The sequence below is a fragment of the Phocoena phocoena genome, chromosome 2 (assembly GCF_963924675.1).
Source record: "Phocoena phocoena chromosome 2, mPhoPho1.1, whole genome shotgun sequence".
Taxonomy (NCBI): domain Eukaryota; kingdom Metazoa; phylum Chordata; class Mammalia; order Artiodactyla; family Phocoenidae; genus Phocoena; species Phocoena phocoena.
The window spans coordinates 138,647,987-138,667,616 of record NC_089220.1 but is presented as its reverse complement, the minus strand read 5'-3'; the positions used below and the strand labels follow the sequence as shown (position 1 = coordinate 138,667,616).

Sequence of the window (19,630 nt, the reverse complement as noted above, 5' to 3'; positions counted from 1 at the left end):
TTGAATTGTTTGGTATCAAAAGTCAGAGTTAGAGAGACCTGGGTTAAAAAAATAAAATTATAACTGAGGGTTTAAAAAAAAAAACCACCAAAAAACCCCCTCTTTATATGAAATGAGGGACATAAAAAAAAAGAAGGAAAGGCAAATGACGTCTACATGCTTAGAATAGCTCTCAGGCTCCCCTGGAGAGGTGTTCTCTCAAACCTCAGTAAACTGAGTTTGTCATTGAACTTTAGAACTGGTAGTGGTATCGGCAATCTACCTGGCCCAAGTCCCCCATTTTACAGGTGAAGAAACAAAAGTTCAAAGGGACTTTTCCAGGGTCATATAGCCAGTGAGAGGCAGAGTCAGGCATGGCGAGAAGTCTTTACCCCCAGCCCAAGCCCTTTCTGAGACATCACATAGCAATCGCACCAGGGCAACCGTACAAGATAGGCCTTGCAGCTTTGGAGGCTCCTGGGATCTAAGAGATACCTCTGACTACGAATTTCAACAACACAAACTACCGAGATGTTTCTAATTTAAAGGCTCTGCACAATCGTGCTTCTCAAATTTGCCTGGTGAGGAGAATCACCTGGGGCACCTGTCAAAAATTAGAATCCCCAGGCCCCTTCCCAGACCCACCGAAACAGCTTCTCCAAGGGGAGGGACCCGGGAGGCTGAATTGGTAACAAGCGTCCCAGGTAACTCTCATCAACAGCAACCTGTGGGAAAACTGTCTTAGAGGACAGTGAGGGAGAAACTTGGTTTGTGAGTCAAGGGAATTTTCTTTGCCACGTAGGAGGCTACAGTCTTGGCCTGGGAGGCCCAGGGTCCCCGGCTCCCAAGCTGAGCTGCATCTACAGCATTGGCTCTTTTTAGGGTCTACGTCAGGACACATACACCACCACAAAATAACATACATCCTTCACTGCTCTTGGGGAAAAGCCTTCTGATTGGCAAAGCAAAACTGCTGTTCAGACACATTTTTAATAGGGAAACTAGATGTAATTGGCTTGAAAGCAATCAGATGCTGACACCGGACAGGAGGGTGAAAACCCCGTCGCTTGTCACCATGGCTAACAATGCAGTGGAGAAAACCAGTAACTAAGCACAAAAATAGCCTGGAGCTCCCAGGGACGGCCACCTACTTCAAGTCAGGTGTGTCTAGTGGGTGGTCTCCGTTGATGGTGTGAGGTCAGATCCAGGTCACTGAGGGAGATGGGAGACCTGAAACAGCCGGTGACCAGGGCAGCTGGCGCGCACCAGAGTCCGGGGGCTGCCTCACTCCAGGTCGGCCTCCACCTGTTCCGTGTCAGAGCATTGCGACTTGTTACGTTCCCATTGGCAAATGGCATTGGCGTACTCCACCACCAGCTTATCCATCCATGTCAGGGGCTCGGGGAACAGCACGGACCCCTCAAAGAAGCCCAGGTGGCCCCCGTGCAGAGGCAGCACAAACATCACGTTCTCCCGTTTCTCTGTAGGAGAAAGGCAGCTGAGTGAGTCACTGTTCTCTGACCAGCTCCAGGGCAGGAGGTGCAAAAGTGAGCTGACCAGGGCGGCCCAGGCTTTCCCCACAGGCGAAGGTGTCACCTAAGTGGGCATCTGATTTCTACTCCCTCTGCCTCATTCACCAAAGCGGGAGGGAGATTTGGTGGGGCAGGCAACATGGTGGGATCTAGTAAGTTTTGGAATAGCAGCTTGGCTTTGGAGCAGAATGGGTACCGCCTTAGGAGATCCTTAAAACTCTAAGTGGTTCTCAAACTTGGCTGCATATTAGAATCACCTGGGGTTTTTTTACGATCCCTATGTTGCATCCAGACCAATGAGATTCTGATTTGAGGGTAGGGGTGGGGTGGAGTTGTGGGGTGGTAGGTGAGAGAGGGAGGACCCAGGCGCTGGTGTTGCTAAAACTCCCCAGCTGACTTGATTGTACAGCCAAGTACCTCCCAACTTCGTGTATCCAAATCACCCGGGAGACTGCCTTAAAATGGATTCAGCTTTAACAGGCCTGGGGAAGGAGCTGAGATTCTGCGTTTCTTTTTTTAAAAAGATATTTATTTATTTATTTGGCTGCACTGGGTCTTAGTTGCGGCATGTGGGATCTTTAGTTGTGGCATGCAAGCTCTCAGTTGCAGTGTGCAGGATCTAGTTCCCCGACCAGGGATGGAACCTGGGCCCCCTGCATTGGGAGCGTGGAGTCTTAACCACTTCGCCACTGGGGAAGTCCCCAGATTCTGTGTTTCTGACAAGCTCCTGGGCGATGCCGATGTTACTGGTGGGGACCAGCCTTTGAGGAGGGACTCATAACACTTAACACTCTTATTTACTAGAGAACCAGATGAATTCAATGATTTTTCATTACAGAACTTTATTTTTCAAGGCTAAAACATAAAGCTGCAAGTTGCGTTAAAAGACGGCCAAGCTCTCAATGGCACGTGCTAAACGGCCATTTGAGAATTATTAACCTGGAGCTTGACTTTATGAGTCCATGTTTAAGTTTGTCCCGCATGGGCTGGTAAAGCCATTACCGAAGATATGTGCAAAATGGGCAGCCAGGTACAGTCAGGTACCACAGGGAGCATCTCTCTTCCCAGGGGGATAAGTGACAACGGGTCCCTTGCTGGCTGCTCCAGGCCTCTGAGGCGCTTCCTGGCACTCACATTTCTGGCTCTGCAAGGGCTCTTTTCTTGTCTGACCCCCTTTATTCTTCCCTTTCGCCTGCTATTTTGTAAGTTTCTGTGTGACAGCATTACTGCTATGGATGTTACTTTAGATATGCAGAAGGAAACCAGCATGGCTGCTTCCTCTCACTGCAGCCCACGTGGCTGCTTTTGTGTAGGGAGCCTGTGGTTTGATAGACGGTTGACACATAGCTTTTTATCACATAATGCACCTGCGACACACGCATTCACTCTGAGCGGAGAACGGAGCTCTGTCTGGGCGTGGGTCCTTTATCTGCTTGCTATGTTATCTACTCTTTAACTTGGGGTCATGAGAGAATCAGAAGTACCCTTTTCCCCCTGGTTAACATATGGTATTTACAAGAGGAAATGTAATCACAGAGGACTGGGAAGGGAGGAGATTAGGTACAATGCAAAGTAACTTTAGATTGTGACCCAAGTGTTTCCTTCCATTACCCTCTTTCTAGTTTATCCCATAGCTCCTACCTAGCATGCTGTGAGGCCGTGCAAGCCTGGGGCAAGATAACATTCTCATGAACAACCTTCTTTGCTTTTTCAGTTGCTTATATTTTTATCCTCAAAGCAGATGGGGAGGCTGTCTGTCACAAGAGGTAGCAAAACTGGCTTTTTTGTTTTGCTTTTCAGGTCAAATTTTAAGTCTAAATATCTCTTTAAGTCAAACTCTCAGACTTAATGGACCCACATCCCTGAGGCCATAATTTCACAGAACACCAGGGGACTCCCTGAACCTCTTGGCTATGGATATAAATGATGATCCTGTCTCTTGCACCAGGAGAGAACATGAAAAGGCTCTACCCAGGCTCCATCACAGCCCCAGAACTATCAGGCTAGAATAAATAAGAACACTGCCAAGAGATACCCTGATTGCCAGGATATGACAGCATGATGAAGGTGACATACTGTGGCAATTTGCTGAGCGGTTGAGGGAGCAGCAGCAAGAAACACTGACCTGAAAGAGATTTTGGAATGGTTAGAAGACTTTCATGCACCAAGGGGTCATCAGCTGCATTCACCAACATGAGAGGTACATAAATCTGAAACAAGAAAATAAAGCAGAATTAAATGATCAGTTCTCTTTTTTTAGACCCCGTTGATCCAAGGCTCAAATACACTACTGGATATGTCTTTGAAGCAAAGGGAAGAGGGTCAGTGCTCAGTTTCCTGAACATGTGGACTCAGGACACCTCGTATTTCCTGGTGGTGGCAGGAATGATAACTGCTGCTGTGATCACAGCCCTGGCAGGCATGTGCAGGAGCCAAGCTCGGTGTCCTAGGTGACCCACGTGCTCTGATGGAGCACGGGTAAAGACTCTACAATACCCACTGGCAAAATATTTCTGATCGTCCGCATAGTGTCTCATATTAGCCATACCTTTCCGAAAAATGACTTTACAGAGTTATGTACATATTCATCCAATTTATATGGTGGGGAGGAAAAAAGGAGTGTGCTCCACTCCAGACAAAGGAGGCTTTCTAGAAGAATCTGAAGGTTGAAAACAGGTGCAGGCTGGTGGATATCGGGAAGCTCTTGGCAGCTTTGCATTCAACATCCATTTATCAAAACAGTCAGTAAGCGTCCTTTTTCATTTTAGCAGAGGTGGTGCTGATGGGGGTGCTCAGACATTACTGAACAGCCATGCCCAGGAACGTAATGACTGGTTGCCTCACCTGGAGGCCCCTGACACTGGCTCTGGACAGCTTCACGTTTCTGTAATGGCTTAAATGAAGACATGAAAAGCATGGATGATGATGCTAAAGTAGGAGGGGTGGCCGATATGACACGAAGGCAGAACTGCCATTCACAATGGTATGCTTAAGCTGGGGGAGCAGTGGACCAAACAACAGGTGGACATTGATAGGGATAAATGGGAAGTCCTGTGTTTGAGTAGAAAGAGCAACTGTTCAAAGACAGAAGGGGAGAGACTGATTTGGTGGTGGTTCAGGTAAAAAACATGGGGGTTATGACTGGCCACAAGCTTAATTTAATACAAAGTTTATTGTAGCTGCTCACACCTGCATTAATACAAACCAGTCTACTTCGACAAAACACATGCTCCTCTATCATTCTGATACAGAAATGCATCTATTTCACTCTGTGCTTGCCAGATCATGGCAGGAATTTTGAGTTCAGTCCTAGGCACCACACCAACAAAATACACGATGACCAAAACAGGGTCTAGGATTATAAGAAATCTACATGGACTTCCTGGGAGGAACCATGGTATAGGAACCAGGCAGGATTATACAGTCAAAGGAAGACTAAGAAAAAAATGGGTGCGGTAGCGATTTTAAGGGCTTTCACTGCACTAAGGGGCAGCTCTGGGATATTATATGGAGGTCACAGAGGGGCAGAGTTTGGTTCAATAATAAATCCAAGTCAACAACTAGAGCAGTTGGAGCCAGATGCTGGGAGAGCTTCCACCAGGGAAGCTTAGGAGGGATGCTTGTTATATCACGGGTGGAGCTGGGTGGGGTGATACTAATTCTGAGATGCTGTTTCCTGAGTTGACGTGGTCACTCACCCTGTGCAGGTACCTCATGCAGCTTTCTTCCTCGTAATATTCCTTCAGGGAGTTATAGCCATGAAACTTCCTGGGACACACACACACACACACAAAGGAAAAAGACAAAACAACACTTGAAATAAGATTAGAATGCTGAATTGATTTTATTACTGTGCCAGTTCCCACACTAGCTCATCATATCAGTAGAATATACACAGGCACCAGAGTTAGGGGTTAAGAGCACCCAGCTTTGGCATCTGGCTTCAAATCCTGGCTCTGTCACTTACTGACTATGGACCTTAGGCAAAGGGTTTAACCTCTCTGAGCTTCTCCTCTGTAAAATGGAGCTAGCGACAGGAGCTTCTTTAACGGCACTGTGAGATTTACGACATTAAAGTGACATTTTATTAGCACAGTGACTGGCCCAGAGTAATTACTCGGTAAGTGTTATCTGTAGTAATTATTAGCGGATGTTACATCTTTTTGAGGCAGCATAAAACCAGATGTCACTGTAGACACTAAGAAACTGCAATTCGAAGACATTTACTAGAACTTTGTTTTCAACAGAATTCTTCCTGGCAGAGTGATCTGGACCACTGTGAACTGGAATGAAATATGTACTGGATACTAGAAATGAGACAGGGATTCAAAGTTACCGACTCTGTCCTCCATGGAGCAGTAGTCAGAGACACACTGACATTGACAAACCCTTCGGTGCTTCAGCAGGCAGGTCCTGCAGCTTTGCCCTGCCCTGTGCTCTGAGAGGCCGGCACGATTCAGCCTGGAGCTCTGACACCAGGAGACAGAGTCAACCCCAGGTCAGAGGATCTCTGGAAACCTCATTTCATTCTGACACAAATTAAGGCCTCTGGTTTGTGAATAGTAGGAGTTTTTTGTCCTGACTGGGGTCTTCAGGGTATCTCGGCTCCCCTGTAGCTGTAGATCTCTTCCACTCCCAGGCTCCTTAGACATCTCTGCCGGCAAAGGACCCTCAGGTTGGACTATTTGGGCCAAACTTGACAGGGAGGAGGCCGAGTGCAGAAATCATCTCTAGGACATTTGTCTCCGTGAAATCAGCCCCTCTGAGGTCTCAGTGGGCCAGGAAGGCACTCTCGTCCTCCAGTATTACTGGTGGCGGGTTGATGAGGAGGCTGCCCAAACTGGTTATAATCATGAAAACTGCTACTATCTAGCACTATTAAAAAAGGAAGAGGGCTTCCCTGGTGGCGCAGTGGTTGAGGGTCCGTCTGCCGATGCAGGGAATGCGGGTTCGTGCCCCGGTCTGGGAAGATCCCACATGCCGCGGAGTGGCTGGGCCCGTGAGCCATGGCCGCTGAGCCTGCGTGTCCGGAGCCTATGCTCCGCAACGGGAAAGGCCACGGCAGTGAGAGGCCCGCATAACGCAAAAAAAAAAAAAAAAAAAAAAAAAAAAAAAAAGGAAGATTTTTGGAAGAGTTGAAGAACACTCTCTTTTGGGCTTAAAAAAATTTAGAAGATGAATGAAATTTAAGTAATTTTGTTTTCTTTTTCTCATTAGTGTAGTGTCTGCACCACAGTAAAGTTGCACACCCCATCGTAAGTGAGGCTGGGTATAATTCATTCTCACCTTCTGAATGTGCCAGCAATTTCCCAATTTCCATTTCCTTTGAGTTCACGGGCATATTTCAAAGTCACTTGGTGTAAGAAGGCTACTAAAATCCCATAAGGAAGGTAAATACAGATCTCATACTCTTAGGTCAATATGTGCCTATCTATTGGATGAACACTAGCTTGCTTTAGGCCACACCTGAAGGTATCAAGTGATCTCTAAATAAAAAGGATGACTTTTTCAAGAGAACGATGAGGTCAGAGATTAACTTTACCTCTTCCAGCTAATGCTAACCTCAGTCAGAAACTACTGGTGCCAGGAAAGAGGACACTGTCAGTGTGGTGACCTCAGGTGCCTGGAGAGGCCTGGAGGGGCGGCAGGGAAAGGGCAACTGAGTGAAGTGGGCGGGCTTTGCATATTACACTCAGAGAAGAGTCTTTACGCCCCTAAAGGAAGAGGCTCTGTCCATTTTTCTTGTAACACACAGCTCTCTCGGTCTATTTTTGGTTTTTCTACTTTTGATAGGCAGGTACAAGAAATATTTTCCTTTTCCTTTTACTCCAATGCTACATGCAGTTTATGTGACATCTGATCCCTGACCTGGTGTTGAGGACTGTGGACAACTAGGGCACGCATACCCCAGTTCCCCAGTTCAAGCTCAGCTGGCCATGCAGGAATGTAGAACGAGTGGTCAGAGCCTCTTCCTATTTTTTAATTTTTTTTTTTACATTTTTTGGCCATGCCATGCCATGTGGCATGTGGGATTCTAGTTTCCCGACCAGGGATCTAACCCGCACCCCCTGCATTTGAAGTGCTGAGTCCTAACCACTGGACTTCCAGGGAAGTCCTCTTCCTATTTTTTTCAGAGACATTAGAAATTTGGATTTCTCTGTGAAATCTTCAGTTTTTAAACAGTGGACATTAAAAAAAAAACAAACAACCAAAACCCTTAACACTAAAGTGGGCAGAGGAAACCCCTAGCGCTGGGCAGCAACGGCCTGCTACCTCCCGCCTAGCACCCTGCCCCAGAGCATGGGCACACCTCATCACATTGTCGTCGATCTGCATCAGGGATGTGGCTGTGTAGAGGCGGCTCAAGTCCGTGTCCTCCAGGCTCTGAGGTTTCTTAACATGGTCTCCAAAAAGAGCTTGCCTACAATGAGACAAGAAGCAAACAGAGAATGAAAAGCAGATGATAAACCAAATCATCATACTGTACAATGGAATACCTTACAATTTTGTCAATCATACCTCAGTAAAGCTGAAAAAAAATTTTTTTTAAAGCACATGATAAACAACCACAGCCGAGCCTACTTTCTTGCCCAGAGGCAAGCCAGGAGAGGGTCTCTGACATAGCGTCTGCGCGTAACTTAGAAATAAATCCCTTCAGCCTTCAGAATGTCCCAGAGGATGCCCTTGCACTGTTGACTTTTGAATAACCGAAGAAGGAGCAACAGCAAGACCTTATTTTCCTTGCCGCTGTCTAAGGGGCAGCTAGACAAACTGAAGATTGTGTTTGAGCCTAGGTGACTATTACAAAACTGGCCCTGCAGAGAGGTCTCAGGATGGGCTCTGTGGCCTGTGGTGGGCTGTCAGCCAAACAGTGGGGGGCCTTAGTCTAAAGTTGTGGAGGCCCCATCTTTACACTGGTGTTGACACCGCCCCCTTTAGCAGAACCCCTTTCTCTTTATGAGCCCTTTGTATCACTTAACAAGATAATGGTTAACCCATTCAGCATTTGGGCAAATCAACAGCCCTCCAATATGTTAGCTAAAAAGCTAACATATACTCAGAAGAGTATTTCCAGTAAGAAAATGATCCTTCTGGAGAGGATGACAACAAAGGCAGAGATCAAAATGTGCACATTTAGACGTCCATTCCCAGCAAGGGCTCTCACTCACACAGCTGAAGGAAGACTGAGTTTGCTTTGAGGTTTGGTCCTACAGTGGGAAAAATTCATTATGGAAACTAAATGCTCTGGTATCCATTCACAACCTCTTCCAAAGAAGAGGAACAGATTTCTTAAAAATTTTTTTTTTCAAAAGAGTATTAGGAAGATTATATACTTAAAGGATAGAATTCACAATTTAAAGTGTGTCCCAATAAAACTAGAACAAAATTTTAAAAAAGAAAAGACAATGCTGAAAGAGAAAAAAAATTATAATAAAGTATCCCTAAAATTTCTAGGTGTTTGGCTTTCTGTGGTAAATTTTAAAAATGTAAATACCCTGAGAGCACATCCAGAGGACTCTGCCAGTTTGTTAAGAATTACAAGATGGACCTTTTGGACTAATTTATTAATGGCAAGACTGGGCCCTGTAGCAAAACAAATGTCCCCTGGGAGGAAGGAGTTCACTTTCCATTGCAGAGGTATGGGAAGACCGACAGAGGACTTGGAATTGGTGTCTGATGGCCTGGTTTCACCCCTGCTGGAACCTCAGCAAATCCCTGGATCCATCTAAACCTCAGCTGAGCCATACCCGAATCAGGGCCCAGCACACAACTGATGCTCACACACCACGATCTGAGCAGAAACTCAGCCAGCCCGGGGGACATAAGTCTCCCTGTGCCCTCCACCCACCCAACACCAGGGCCTGGGGATGTGCCTGGCAGCCTGAGGGGCCTGCAAGCGCCAGCCTTGCCCAGGCGCCATGTGAACCCCACCTACAGGAAGCCCAATCTAGGGTGCTTGGCTGGCCAGGTGGGCAGTACATTTTCTTTTAATCACTGAAAAAATATAGGATAAGAAACTGATCATTCAGTCAGGTTGCTTTTCCTAGGATGGCATCAAAAACCCCCTAAAATTGTACTTTTTGAGTGCCCAATATGTACCAGGCTCTGGGGGAATCAAAACACGCCCGAGCCCTCCAGTGCTTTCCAGTTTAGTTCATGATGCGGGACTCACACTGCGGAGGCAGCAGAAAAATGACTTGTCGGGGGAGGAGCTAGCTTCACAGAGGCAGATACCCGAGACGGACCTAAAAGGATGGGCTGGGTTTGGACAAGCAGAGATGAGGGGAAGGGGGTCCTCAACAAGGGCATAAGTGGTGTGGGAGAGGCCAGAGGGCATGTGGGCCTCTGAGCGGCCTGGTCTAGCTGGAGAGGGAGGGAGGCATGGGGGAGGAGGGAGAGCCAATATCGCTAACAATAATCACAACGATGAAATCATCACTAATATTTCTTGAGTGCTACTGAAGACCAGGTGTTGCTCTAAGTACTTGTCAGGGGCTAACCCACCAAAGGATTCTGAGCAGGAGACGGGCGGGCAGAGCATGGAGAGTGTGGACACCACACTTGGCATCAGCGGCCTGACTCCTGTCACGCTGCTGCTTGGTCAGAACCCCAAGAGCCAGCAGAGAACGATTCTGGATCCCCAAGCACAAAAGCATCCTAAGGAGAAAAGCTCCCCAACAGTGACAAGCCACCCTCAGGATTGCCCACAATTGGGAAAGAATGGTGTGGAAACGGTTTCTCTTTCTTCTTGGACTTTTTGAAAATTATGGAAGCAGAAAGCGATTTGGTGAATTTGGTAGCTTGGGACAAGTTTGTTTCTAACCAAGTCACAAAACAGTCAGCAGACAATGTGTACCACCCCTGCCTTTTTTTTTTTTTTTCCTGGAGAAAGAGGAATTTTGGCTTTTAGTGAAATAAGCTCAGAAAGGAACTGTCTCCCAAGGGATAGGGAAGGCAACACACCTGTGCGAGAGGATAATTTTCTTCATGTTGTCGGCCATGAGGAAGTTGTAGAAGCGCCGGCACTGATCCCACTGCATGAAGGTTTCCTGGGCCCTGGAAGAACCACAAGTGACAGTGAGAGGGACTGCGTCCTGGAGAGGAGAGGATGGGGCTGGCGAGGGCAGGAGGCAGAGCTCTTGCCGCTGAAGAGCGCCGGCTCCCGACGCTGGAACGTGGGCTTGGATGCGTGGTCCTCAAACTACCTGTAGAGACACCAGAACAGCTGAACGCTGCTGAACATGAGGCCCCAGCCAGAAAGCTCTCTGGGGCCACAGGCTTTGTTGCTGACACTCCTGACCCCCTCCTTCCATCACCTTGGTCTTCTCTTCGTCACAGGACCTATTCAATTGTCATTTGAACACGTTCGCTACTTGGCTTCCTACCCTGGAAGCATGTTTTTCTGGCTTAATAACAGGAGTGTGTAAAGAGAGGGGGTGTGTGGGGAAAATAAGTGCACGGAAAAACCTGAAAACACTTATATGTGGAATCTAAAAAATACAACAAACTAGTGGATAAAACACAAAAGAAGACTCACAGAATAAACTAGTGGCTATCAGTGGGGAGAGGGAAGAGGGGAGGGGCCGTGGGGGGAAGGGTTATTATGGGAGTATATGAAATCATGTGTGAAACTTTTAAAAATGGTAAAGCACTATAGAATTTAAACAATCATTCAATAACAGTTTAAAAAATGGGAAAGGAAAAAAAAACAACACTTGTTGCCATTTGTGAGGCAAAGGAAAATCATATACTTTGAGCTTTCTTTTGATTAGCCTTAGCATATTCAAGGGGCAAGGACGGAAGAAGTAGCGAGGCCATCAACCCCTTCTAGGCCCAGCTGCTGGGGCTGGTCCTGAGTCTTTTTTCCTCTAGAGCTAGTGTGTGATTGGCACGGCAAGGCCTACTGACGTGTGGGGTCACCAGACAGGCAACACCCCTGCTTCCAGATCAGGAGACCACGGGCTCAGAGATGTCAAGCGACCTGCCCTGGGTCACACTGGAACGGTCAGGTATGGCTGAGTCTAAGCCAGGCCTGCCTGGCTCCAGCACGTGTGTTCCGCCACCATCACCTTGTCCCTCCTCTACTCGCCTCTGCAGCCAGATTTCCTCACCCACGTGTCAGGTGAACAAACACCGATGCTGTCATTCCCAGGCTGCCGCTCAGCCCTCCCCACTTCGTGCTTTCTTCCCTCGGGGGGTGTGAACCCAGACACAGCTGCCATGGAGGCCACGCTAACCTTCATTTTGCAGATTTCTGAGTCTTGAGGCCTGATTCCACCCTGGGAATGAGTCTGGGTGTCACTATTCCCATACAGATTCCATTGGCCTCATCTCCCAGATGGCCAGAGAGGGGACTCTTGAGAGAGGGTGGTACATAGGTATTTTTTTTAAAAATCCAGGGAGTTACAAAAGTAATTTCCCCAAAACTGCCACACTTCAATTTTGGAATAACAAACATTTCCCGTAACATCGTGGTTAAAAAATCAGAACTGGCGGGAAGTTAAAAGTGAAAGGGTTTGTGGATTTAATGGCCTATGATGTGCTCATAAAACATGGGCTAAAGCTCACAGTGAAGACTAACACTGCCTTCAAAGGTCAAAAGGTCATTCTATAAATGCACGGGTTTTTTGTGGGGGGCTCCCTGAACACTGTAGGAGCAGAAAGGACGGGCCGGATCACCATGGGCAGGGCCCCAGCTAAGGCAGGACTGTGGACACTTGCCTCTTGGTCTGAGGGAGGAGGGGGGTCACCCAATCTGTGACCCACAGCCTGCTGCCAGGGCGGGTCTCCCTCCTCTGACCTTGGACCCAAGCTGTCCCTTCTTCAGAAAGCCTATGGTCTCAAAATCCCAGCTTTCTCTTGCCCTCATCCTTTTCTCCCTTTGCTGACCTTCTAACTGCTTTTGTTAGTATCTCCTTCATATTAGAGGAACTGTGGAGGTTGGGAAGGGAGGGGGCACTGACCATAAATTTAAGCTATGAGAAGATGCTCCAGTGCTGCAGATGCCTTGATTGAGTCACCCCAGAGGTGCCACTCACTGAAAGGCTCTGGGAATACACGGGGGCCCCGGGCTCAAGGAGGGACTGGGATAAGGTTGCTGGGACCAATGTTTTACCCAGTCAACGCTGGCCAACATTGATTCCTCATATCTTCGGTTTACCACTCAGTATATTTAAGGGATGTCTTTCACTACCTCTGAATATAAAATTAAGGGATTGAAACTTAATTTTATATTAGTTTTAAGAAAACATAATCAAGACCAACATATAAAAACATTCATTTCATATATCTAAAAAATGACCTGGTTTATTCAATACCACCACCAACAACAAACTGAAAAGAAATAAAAGAGAGGGGGATCCTACAGACTAAAAGCAACTGAAGAGACAAATCAATAAATGCAATGTGTGGACATTATGGGGATCCCAATTCAAACAAACTGACTGTTAAAAAAACTTCCATGAGACAATCAAGGAAATCTGAACACTGACTAGAAACGGGATGATATTAGGAATTATTAATTTTTCGATGTGATAATGGTATTGTGATTATGTTTAAGAAAAAGTCCTTAGAGTTTTTTAGTGCTACTTAGTGAAATATTTACAAGTGATATGACATAATGTCTGGGATTTGCTTGAAAATAATCCAGTTTACGGGGGGGTGGTACGTGGATGAGATGCAGAGGAAACAAGAGTGGCCAAGGGTTAAGCATGGTTGAAGCTGGTGGTGGGTACACGGGGGTTCAATATCCTATTGCTTTTATTTTGTATGTGTCTAAAATGTTCCATAACAATGAAGAAGAAGGAGGAGGAAAAGATAGAAAATAGAAAATCTTTTGGATTATGAGCTACTGAAAATTATTTACCCTGCTGAGGAAAGCCAAAGATCAAAGTCAGTTTTAACTGTTAACCCTGAGCCTCAACAACCATTTTCAGGGATGGCAAAAGACCAGCAGGTGGTCTGGAACCGTTATATACATGGCCCGTCAAGAACCTCACTCATGCAGCTCCCACTGAAGCCAAACTCCAATTTATCTGTCATGTTCTTGCAGTGAGAGGAAGCAGGAGGCAGAACCAGGCTAGAGGGGCAAACGAGCCCAGGGCTTGGGGCTGGTGATGGGATGAAGGTCTAACAAGATGTCCAGGACACCTGGCTGGCAAGAGTTAGAGCAGAGACTTGAACTAGGGCCCATCTGACCCCACTGCGTAGTTCACCAAACTCTGCAGAAGCCACTTCACCTCTCCAAGCCTCAGTTTCCTTATCTGTCAAATCAGGAGGTTGAACTAGAGAAGCAGTTTTCACACCCAGATTGCTCTGTGGCTGAGGTAGGTAGACAGTTCTATGACAGGCCTGACAAAGGCCACCCTGGGGGCCTTGGTGTTGCTTTCTTTGCTTCTGTTAATGGTGGATGGACTTCTGCAGACAGTGGTGGATGTTGTGAGTGGGGAGCTGGCCAACTGGTGGTGTTAAGAATGGGTCTGAATTCTGGCCTCGGCTGAAGAGACCTGAGGGATGGGCAGGCTCCTGGGCATGCATCTCATGAGGATGAAGAGAATGTCTGCCTGGAAACCAATGACTCCTCAAGAAGGTTTAAAGAGAATGGTGGTGGTGGTAGGGGAAGAACACTCAGATGAGACTATAACATAGGGTACCATGGCAGACAGACTTCAAGTATGACAGGATTATAAGCATAGTGGTGTCATGAGAACAAACGGGAAAGAACAGGGAGGGAGAGATGACATTTATAGTCTCAGATACCAGTAAGCCAATGGGAAGAGCACACACAGGTGAACTCAACTCGGCAGAGTCATAAGATATGAGAGGTATCAGCGAGACTTGCTGAGATGAGAGCAGGATTGGAAGGAACCCTGCGATGGACACTGTGTAGCTATTCAAAATAAGGTAGACAAGGAGAAGCAGAAAAGTGCTATATGACAAGAAAACACAGACCAAGGTGGAAAAATATGTGGGGAATGTTTGGGTGAGATCTGCCACGTCAGATGGAAGAAATGAATTTTCATTTTTTGATGCTAAATGGGCACCCAAACCAGGGGACTTCAGCTCTCTAGACACTGAAAGAATCCCTTACTTGGCCACACAGCAGAATATCCAAGTTCTTGACTTGCCTCTAAATAGCTATATTCTCCAGAAGAGAGAAGGGATGGCAGGAAGTGCTCCCAGGCTGAGCTAGATACTGGCCCACCAGGAGAAACTGGCTGAGGACACAGCAGAGATGTGTGGAACCTGGGAGAATGCAACTAGGTCATAATTACAGGGAGGAAAGCCTTTGTATAATCCAAAGTGAACCCTTGTTGGAAGGAAGGCAGGTTTCATAGACTTCAGAAAGAACGAGATGACTCCAAAAGGGATGATGCCCCCTGAGAGTTGCAAAGCCCTCAAAAATGATTCTGTCATTGAGATGGCAAATGAGAAAAGACAGTACCCCAAAACACTAGTAAGCTTTCACTGGGAGTCTTATTCCAGAATGACATGTATGGATTTTTAAAGAACTTTATCCATCCATCTACCTATCTATTATGAAAACCAATAAAGTTCTTTAAAATGCTGTTATTTCTAATCAATGTAACGTTAATAAGATATTATCTGTACTGGTTTCCCAGCCATCTGCTGGTGAGAGATTTCTCTCTGCAGGGTTAAAAGAATTTTAAAAGGTGCTGTGGAAAGAGATGGATATTTTCTTTTCTTTTTTTTTTGGCTGTGATGCACGGCTTGCGGGATCTTAGTTCCCTGAGACCAGGGATCGAACCCGAGCCCTCTGCAATGGGCGCGTGGAGTCCTAACCACTGGATGGCCAGGGAAGTCCCAGGAGATGGATTTTTTAAATCACTTAGAAGAGGGTCCCAACAAAACAGGGGTCTGTAATTATGTTCAGAACAATCAATTAGGCAAGGAAGAACTGAGACAACTGCTTTATGCTCCTGGGGTACTGCTCAGAGAAAGCTCAACTTTTCCAACTCATACTTTGCAAAATGAGTGGACAAGGCATCCATTAAAAGGAATTAAAGTTGGAAGAGAATGAACTGGGGGAAGAATGCATCTAACACCCAAAGAAATTCAAATCTCCTAGCGCATATAAATTTCATCTCAGAGTGCTGGGAGACTGTGAGAACACCACACAGCTTTCCTGTGGTCTTTGAGAAAATATGGAGGATGAGAATGAGAGACAGGTTCTATACATCTGGGATGGGCAAGCATGACTCTCACATTCCAAAAAGGGGCACCACAAATTAAGACTGGTGAGGAATTTCTTAAATATGGTCCTAGGCAATATTTAAAAAATACCTTGAAAGTAATATGCCAATGAAACCTTAAAGTACATTAAGTATTTTCCCAGAATGCTACCACACCAATATAACCAATAGTTTTATTTGCGAAGGGAGGGGGTTCCCCTCCAGGCTTTGTCAATATGCAATCATTAAAAATTCTTTTTTAATTGTGGTAAAAAACACATATTATAAATTTTACCATCCTAACCCTTTTTAAGTGCGTAGTTCAGAAATCTTAAGTATATTCACACTGTTATATAACAGATCTCCAGAACCTTTTTATCTTGCAAATCTGAAACGCTATACCCAGTTAAATGACAACTCTCCATTTCTCTCTCCCTACAATCATATTTTTACATAGTTACCTTCCACCCTATGTTTAATATACACAGTCTGCCATTTTATATATTTTCTTAATTTAAAAAAATACAAGCAGGCTTGTTTTCCACTGAATGGGTATATCATAGCTTACAACTATCCCTCTTGCTGGACACGTGGGTTATTTCTAACTTGGCCCTACAAGAGAGTCATACTGCAGTGGGGCAAAACCAGGGCAAGCCTTGAACAGTGTGGCCTCTGGGAGAAAGATAGTGGCACCTCTGTGCCCAAGACACCCAGCAGAAGGTTCCGGGCTGGCAGCTGGTTGCCCTTCAGGGGCAGGGCTGACCTGTGGAGAGGTCGTTACCTCCAGCTACTTCAGCTTGAGACTGCAAGCAAAAGAAGAGCTCTCCGTGCCCTAGTAGGGACTGGGCCCAGAACTCTTCACACCTGCCTGGCTGGGCTTTGTGGCAGGACGGGGCAGGGAGCCCAGACAAGGGTAGGGATGGCCACCCACCAACCCCCTTTCTTCCTTATCAGAATATTTTCCCTTAGGATGCACTTTTACAGGAATGAGATTAATGGGTCAAACGGCATATCATACACCCTCATTTTTCTGATTACAAAAATCCCCAAGGACAAAACATTTGGTTAGCTTCATAACCCAGTGGTGACAAAGCTAAGCTGTTTCTTTTTTTTTTTTTTGCGGTACGCGGGCCTCTCACTGCTGTAGCCTCTCCCATCGCGCGGAGCACAGGCTCCGGACGTGCAGGCCCAGTGGCCACGGCTCACAGGTCTACCTGCTCCATGTCAGGCGGGATCCCCCCGGACCAGGGCACGAACCTGTGTCCCCTGCATTGGCAGGCAGACCCCCAACCACTGCGCCACCAGGGAAGCCCTTAAGCTGTTTCTTAAGGTTGGAATTCTGTCCCTGGAGTTTTGTCTAAACTCAGCAGATTTTCCTCCTTTGCTGGGCTTTGTTAAAAAAATTACTATTAAAATTATTTTACAGCTCGACTATAGACACAGGTTTGATGAAGTTACAGCTCTACAGAGGGACTTTATGAATGATAATGCTTGCTTTTGTCATACACTTATCCGTAGTCTGGAGTTTGCCCATTTGCAAAAGAGAGAATATATGCATAATTTGGCAGGAAAAGTGGGGCCTGCCTCTTCCTTGTGACAGGAAGGCCCTGCTAAAAATGCTGGGCTGTTAAAGTGGCTACGAGTTAGTGGTGCTCATGCACTCACTTAGCCAGAAACATACTGCATTTAGGGAGATCTGATGGTTCCTCCACTGCCCTGTAAGGGGCCTCTGACCCCACCTCACCTCCTTCCAAAAATCCCTCCCCACTGACTCCCCACTTGACTGAAGACTTCCTTGGCACCCATATGCCTAGCGTGTCATCATTAGTGACATTTATTTGTTGGTTTGCTGCTGTGTAAACATATTCTATTGCCATTAAGCAGGTACAGACTACCTCTTACACCCAAACTGCAACAGAATGCTTGTATTTACTCATATTATTATTGGCAGATTCTTCAGTGCAAGATTGTTGAGGGCTTCCTCAGCAATGACAACTTGATTTTACCTGAAATGAGACTACAAGACCTTCCCTTCCCTTTTCTTTAAGCTCCACGAGGGTGGGGAATTTGTTGGCCTTGCTCACGGTTGTGTCCTATTACCTAGAAGGGTGTCTTGCTGAAGGAATCAAAGAATCAATGAATGAATTAATCACGGGTAATCTTTAGGCATCACTACTTCTCCCTCTTGCATTTCTGTCTGGTTGCTATTCACTGGATGAATTTATAATGAAGGTCTTCATGATAGCTTCAAATGATTAATTAAACCAGAGAGTTAGGCTGAGTTTGACCACACACATTTCCAGGGCTAGTTAGTTGGCTGCTCTTTATCCTGAGGCAACATGTTAAGTCAGCTGGATACCATGTAGTTTTGGGACATCTGTTTCCCTCCTTCACTGGTTCAGCACCTCATCAAAGGTGAGCTAGTTTAGCAGCAGCTAGTCTGCTCTAACTACAGGAAGCAGGCGCTGGCTTCTGAGCCTAGAACTGGCTCTGGCTAGTGGGGAGGTGCGCTATAGGGACGAGAAGCCAGAGGGAGGGGATGGATCACTGACAAGCGGTTGTGTAGACTCAACAAGGAGGAATTTACCGGAAGCATGAACTCCTGTGTGGCCCCTGCAGAGGCAGACGAGCCCTCCCCGCTCCACCTTGGCATATAGGAAGCATGGCTGCCATCATCCCAGTGCTGAAAAGGCTCATTGCCCTCAAGCCTTGGCAGGAAAAAAAAGGGTTATGCTGGTTTAAAGTAAGCCACTGTCATTTAGCGAGTAGATCTCATTAAACTGTTGGGGGGACCCGAGCTCATTAAAATGTTGGGGGTGCACATAGGGCGATGGTGTCTCCTTGACCTGCTGCCAGCTCCTGTGTGTAGGGCCACAGGATCTTAGCCTTAGCATTAGTTCTCTGTGCTCTAGAGGATAAAGTTGCCTGTTTCTCTCCTCTTTGCAGGAGGCTGATGTGACAATGATTATGAGTATCAAGATCTTTGAGGTCTCAAAGAGAAGTGGTGTAGACCACGCCTGCAAAATGTTCAGCACCTCACAGATGTTGGTCAGTTTCCTAGCTTAAACCTTTGCCACAGTTTGAACACCGTGGATCGGCAAACGCATGAGTCGTGTGATTGGCCAGCAGCAGATGGCGCTGTTGCAGCAAAATGAAATCAGGCTGTTGCTGAAGAGTCTGCGCGTTGAAAAAAAAATGAAAACAAATTTGTCCTGCATCCTCCTGCTTGTCAAATCCAGGGCTCTCTGAACACAAAGTCAGTGTTCACAGTAATCTGACAGCACTTGGTTTAGGAGGGGACTTCAGAGATTCTGATTTTTACAGATGCTAGAAGCCTTGCCAAAAACGACCACTTGCCAGGTGACAAGGGCCTCCTGCCAGGCCCTGCTCCCTCCCTCGGATCCTGTGGCGGGCCCTTTGCTCATTGCTCTAATATTCCAGTCACTGGGCAGGATGGGACTTCGGTTAACTCTGGTTACATAATGGCTATGAATTGGGAGTTGAATATTTTTAGCCAAGCCAAAATAAAGGAACATATCCTCGCTCACCAGAGTGTAGAGAGGAGTGAAGGGGAGGATTCCCATCAGGAGGACGAGGGGACTAACCTAGTCCTGCAATATTAGAGCTGGAGAGACCGCTGAGGTCCCCAGGCCCAATGACTGCTAAATGTGGCTAAATCTCAGGAGTCACCTGTGAAATGTGTCCAAACGCAGATTCCCGGCCCTGTGACGCAGATGCATGAATCAGGATCTCCAGGGCTGGGGCCCAAGAAAATGAGTTTATTTCTAACACGATCCTCCAAGTGATTCTTAATGAAGTGAGGCAGTCGCTAGTTCACTAGATTGGTCTTTGTCATCCACTGATCTAGTCCACTTCTCCTTTTACAATGAATAACGATGATAATTAACAGTTACTGACTTAACTTTC

The 19,630-nt window shown here is 46.5% G+C and overlaps 1 protein-coding gene across 1 annotated transcript in view; it reads right to left on the bottom strand.

Annotated features, from left to right (window-relative positions):
• Positions 1-950: 950 nt before the first annotated feature.
• The window catches only part of ABHD2 (abhydrolase domain containing 2, acylglycerol lipase), a 104,422-nt gene continuing 85,742 nt past the window's right edge, over positions 951-19,630 (bottom strand). Inside the window, exons 7-11 of the mRNA XM_065871259.1 lie at positions 10,476-10,568; positions 7,822-7,932; positions 5,210-5,279; positions 3,637-3,721; positions 951-1,460 (exon numbers count right to left, since the gene is read on the bottom strand). Of these exons, the coding sequence (XP_065727331.1) occupies positions 1,264-1,460; positions 3,637-3,721; positions 5,210-5,279; positions 7,822-7,932; positions 10,476-10,568 (556 nt within the window). The 3' untranslated portion in view covers positions 951-1,263. The remainder of the gene's footprint in view (positions 1,461-3,636; positions 3,722-5,209; positions 5,280-7,821; positions 7,933-10,475; positions 10,569-19,630) is intronic.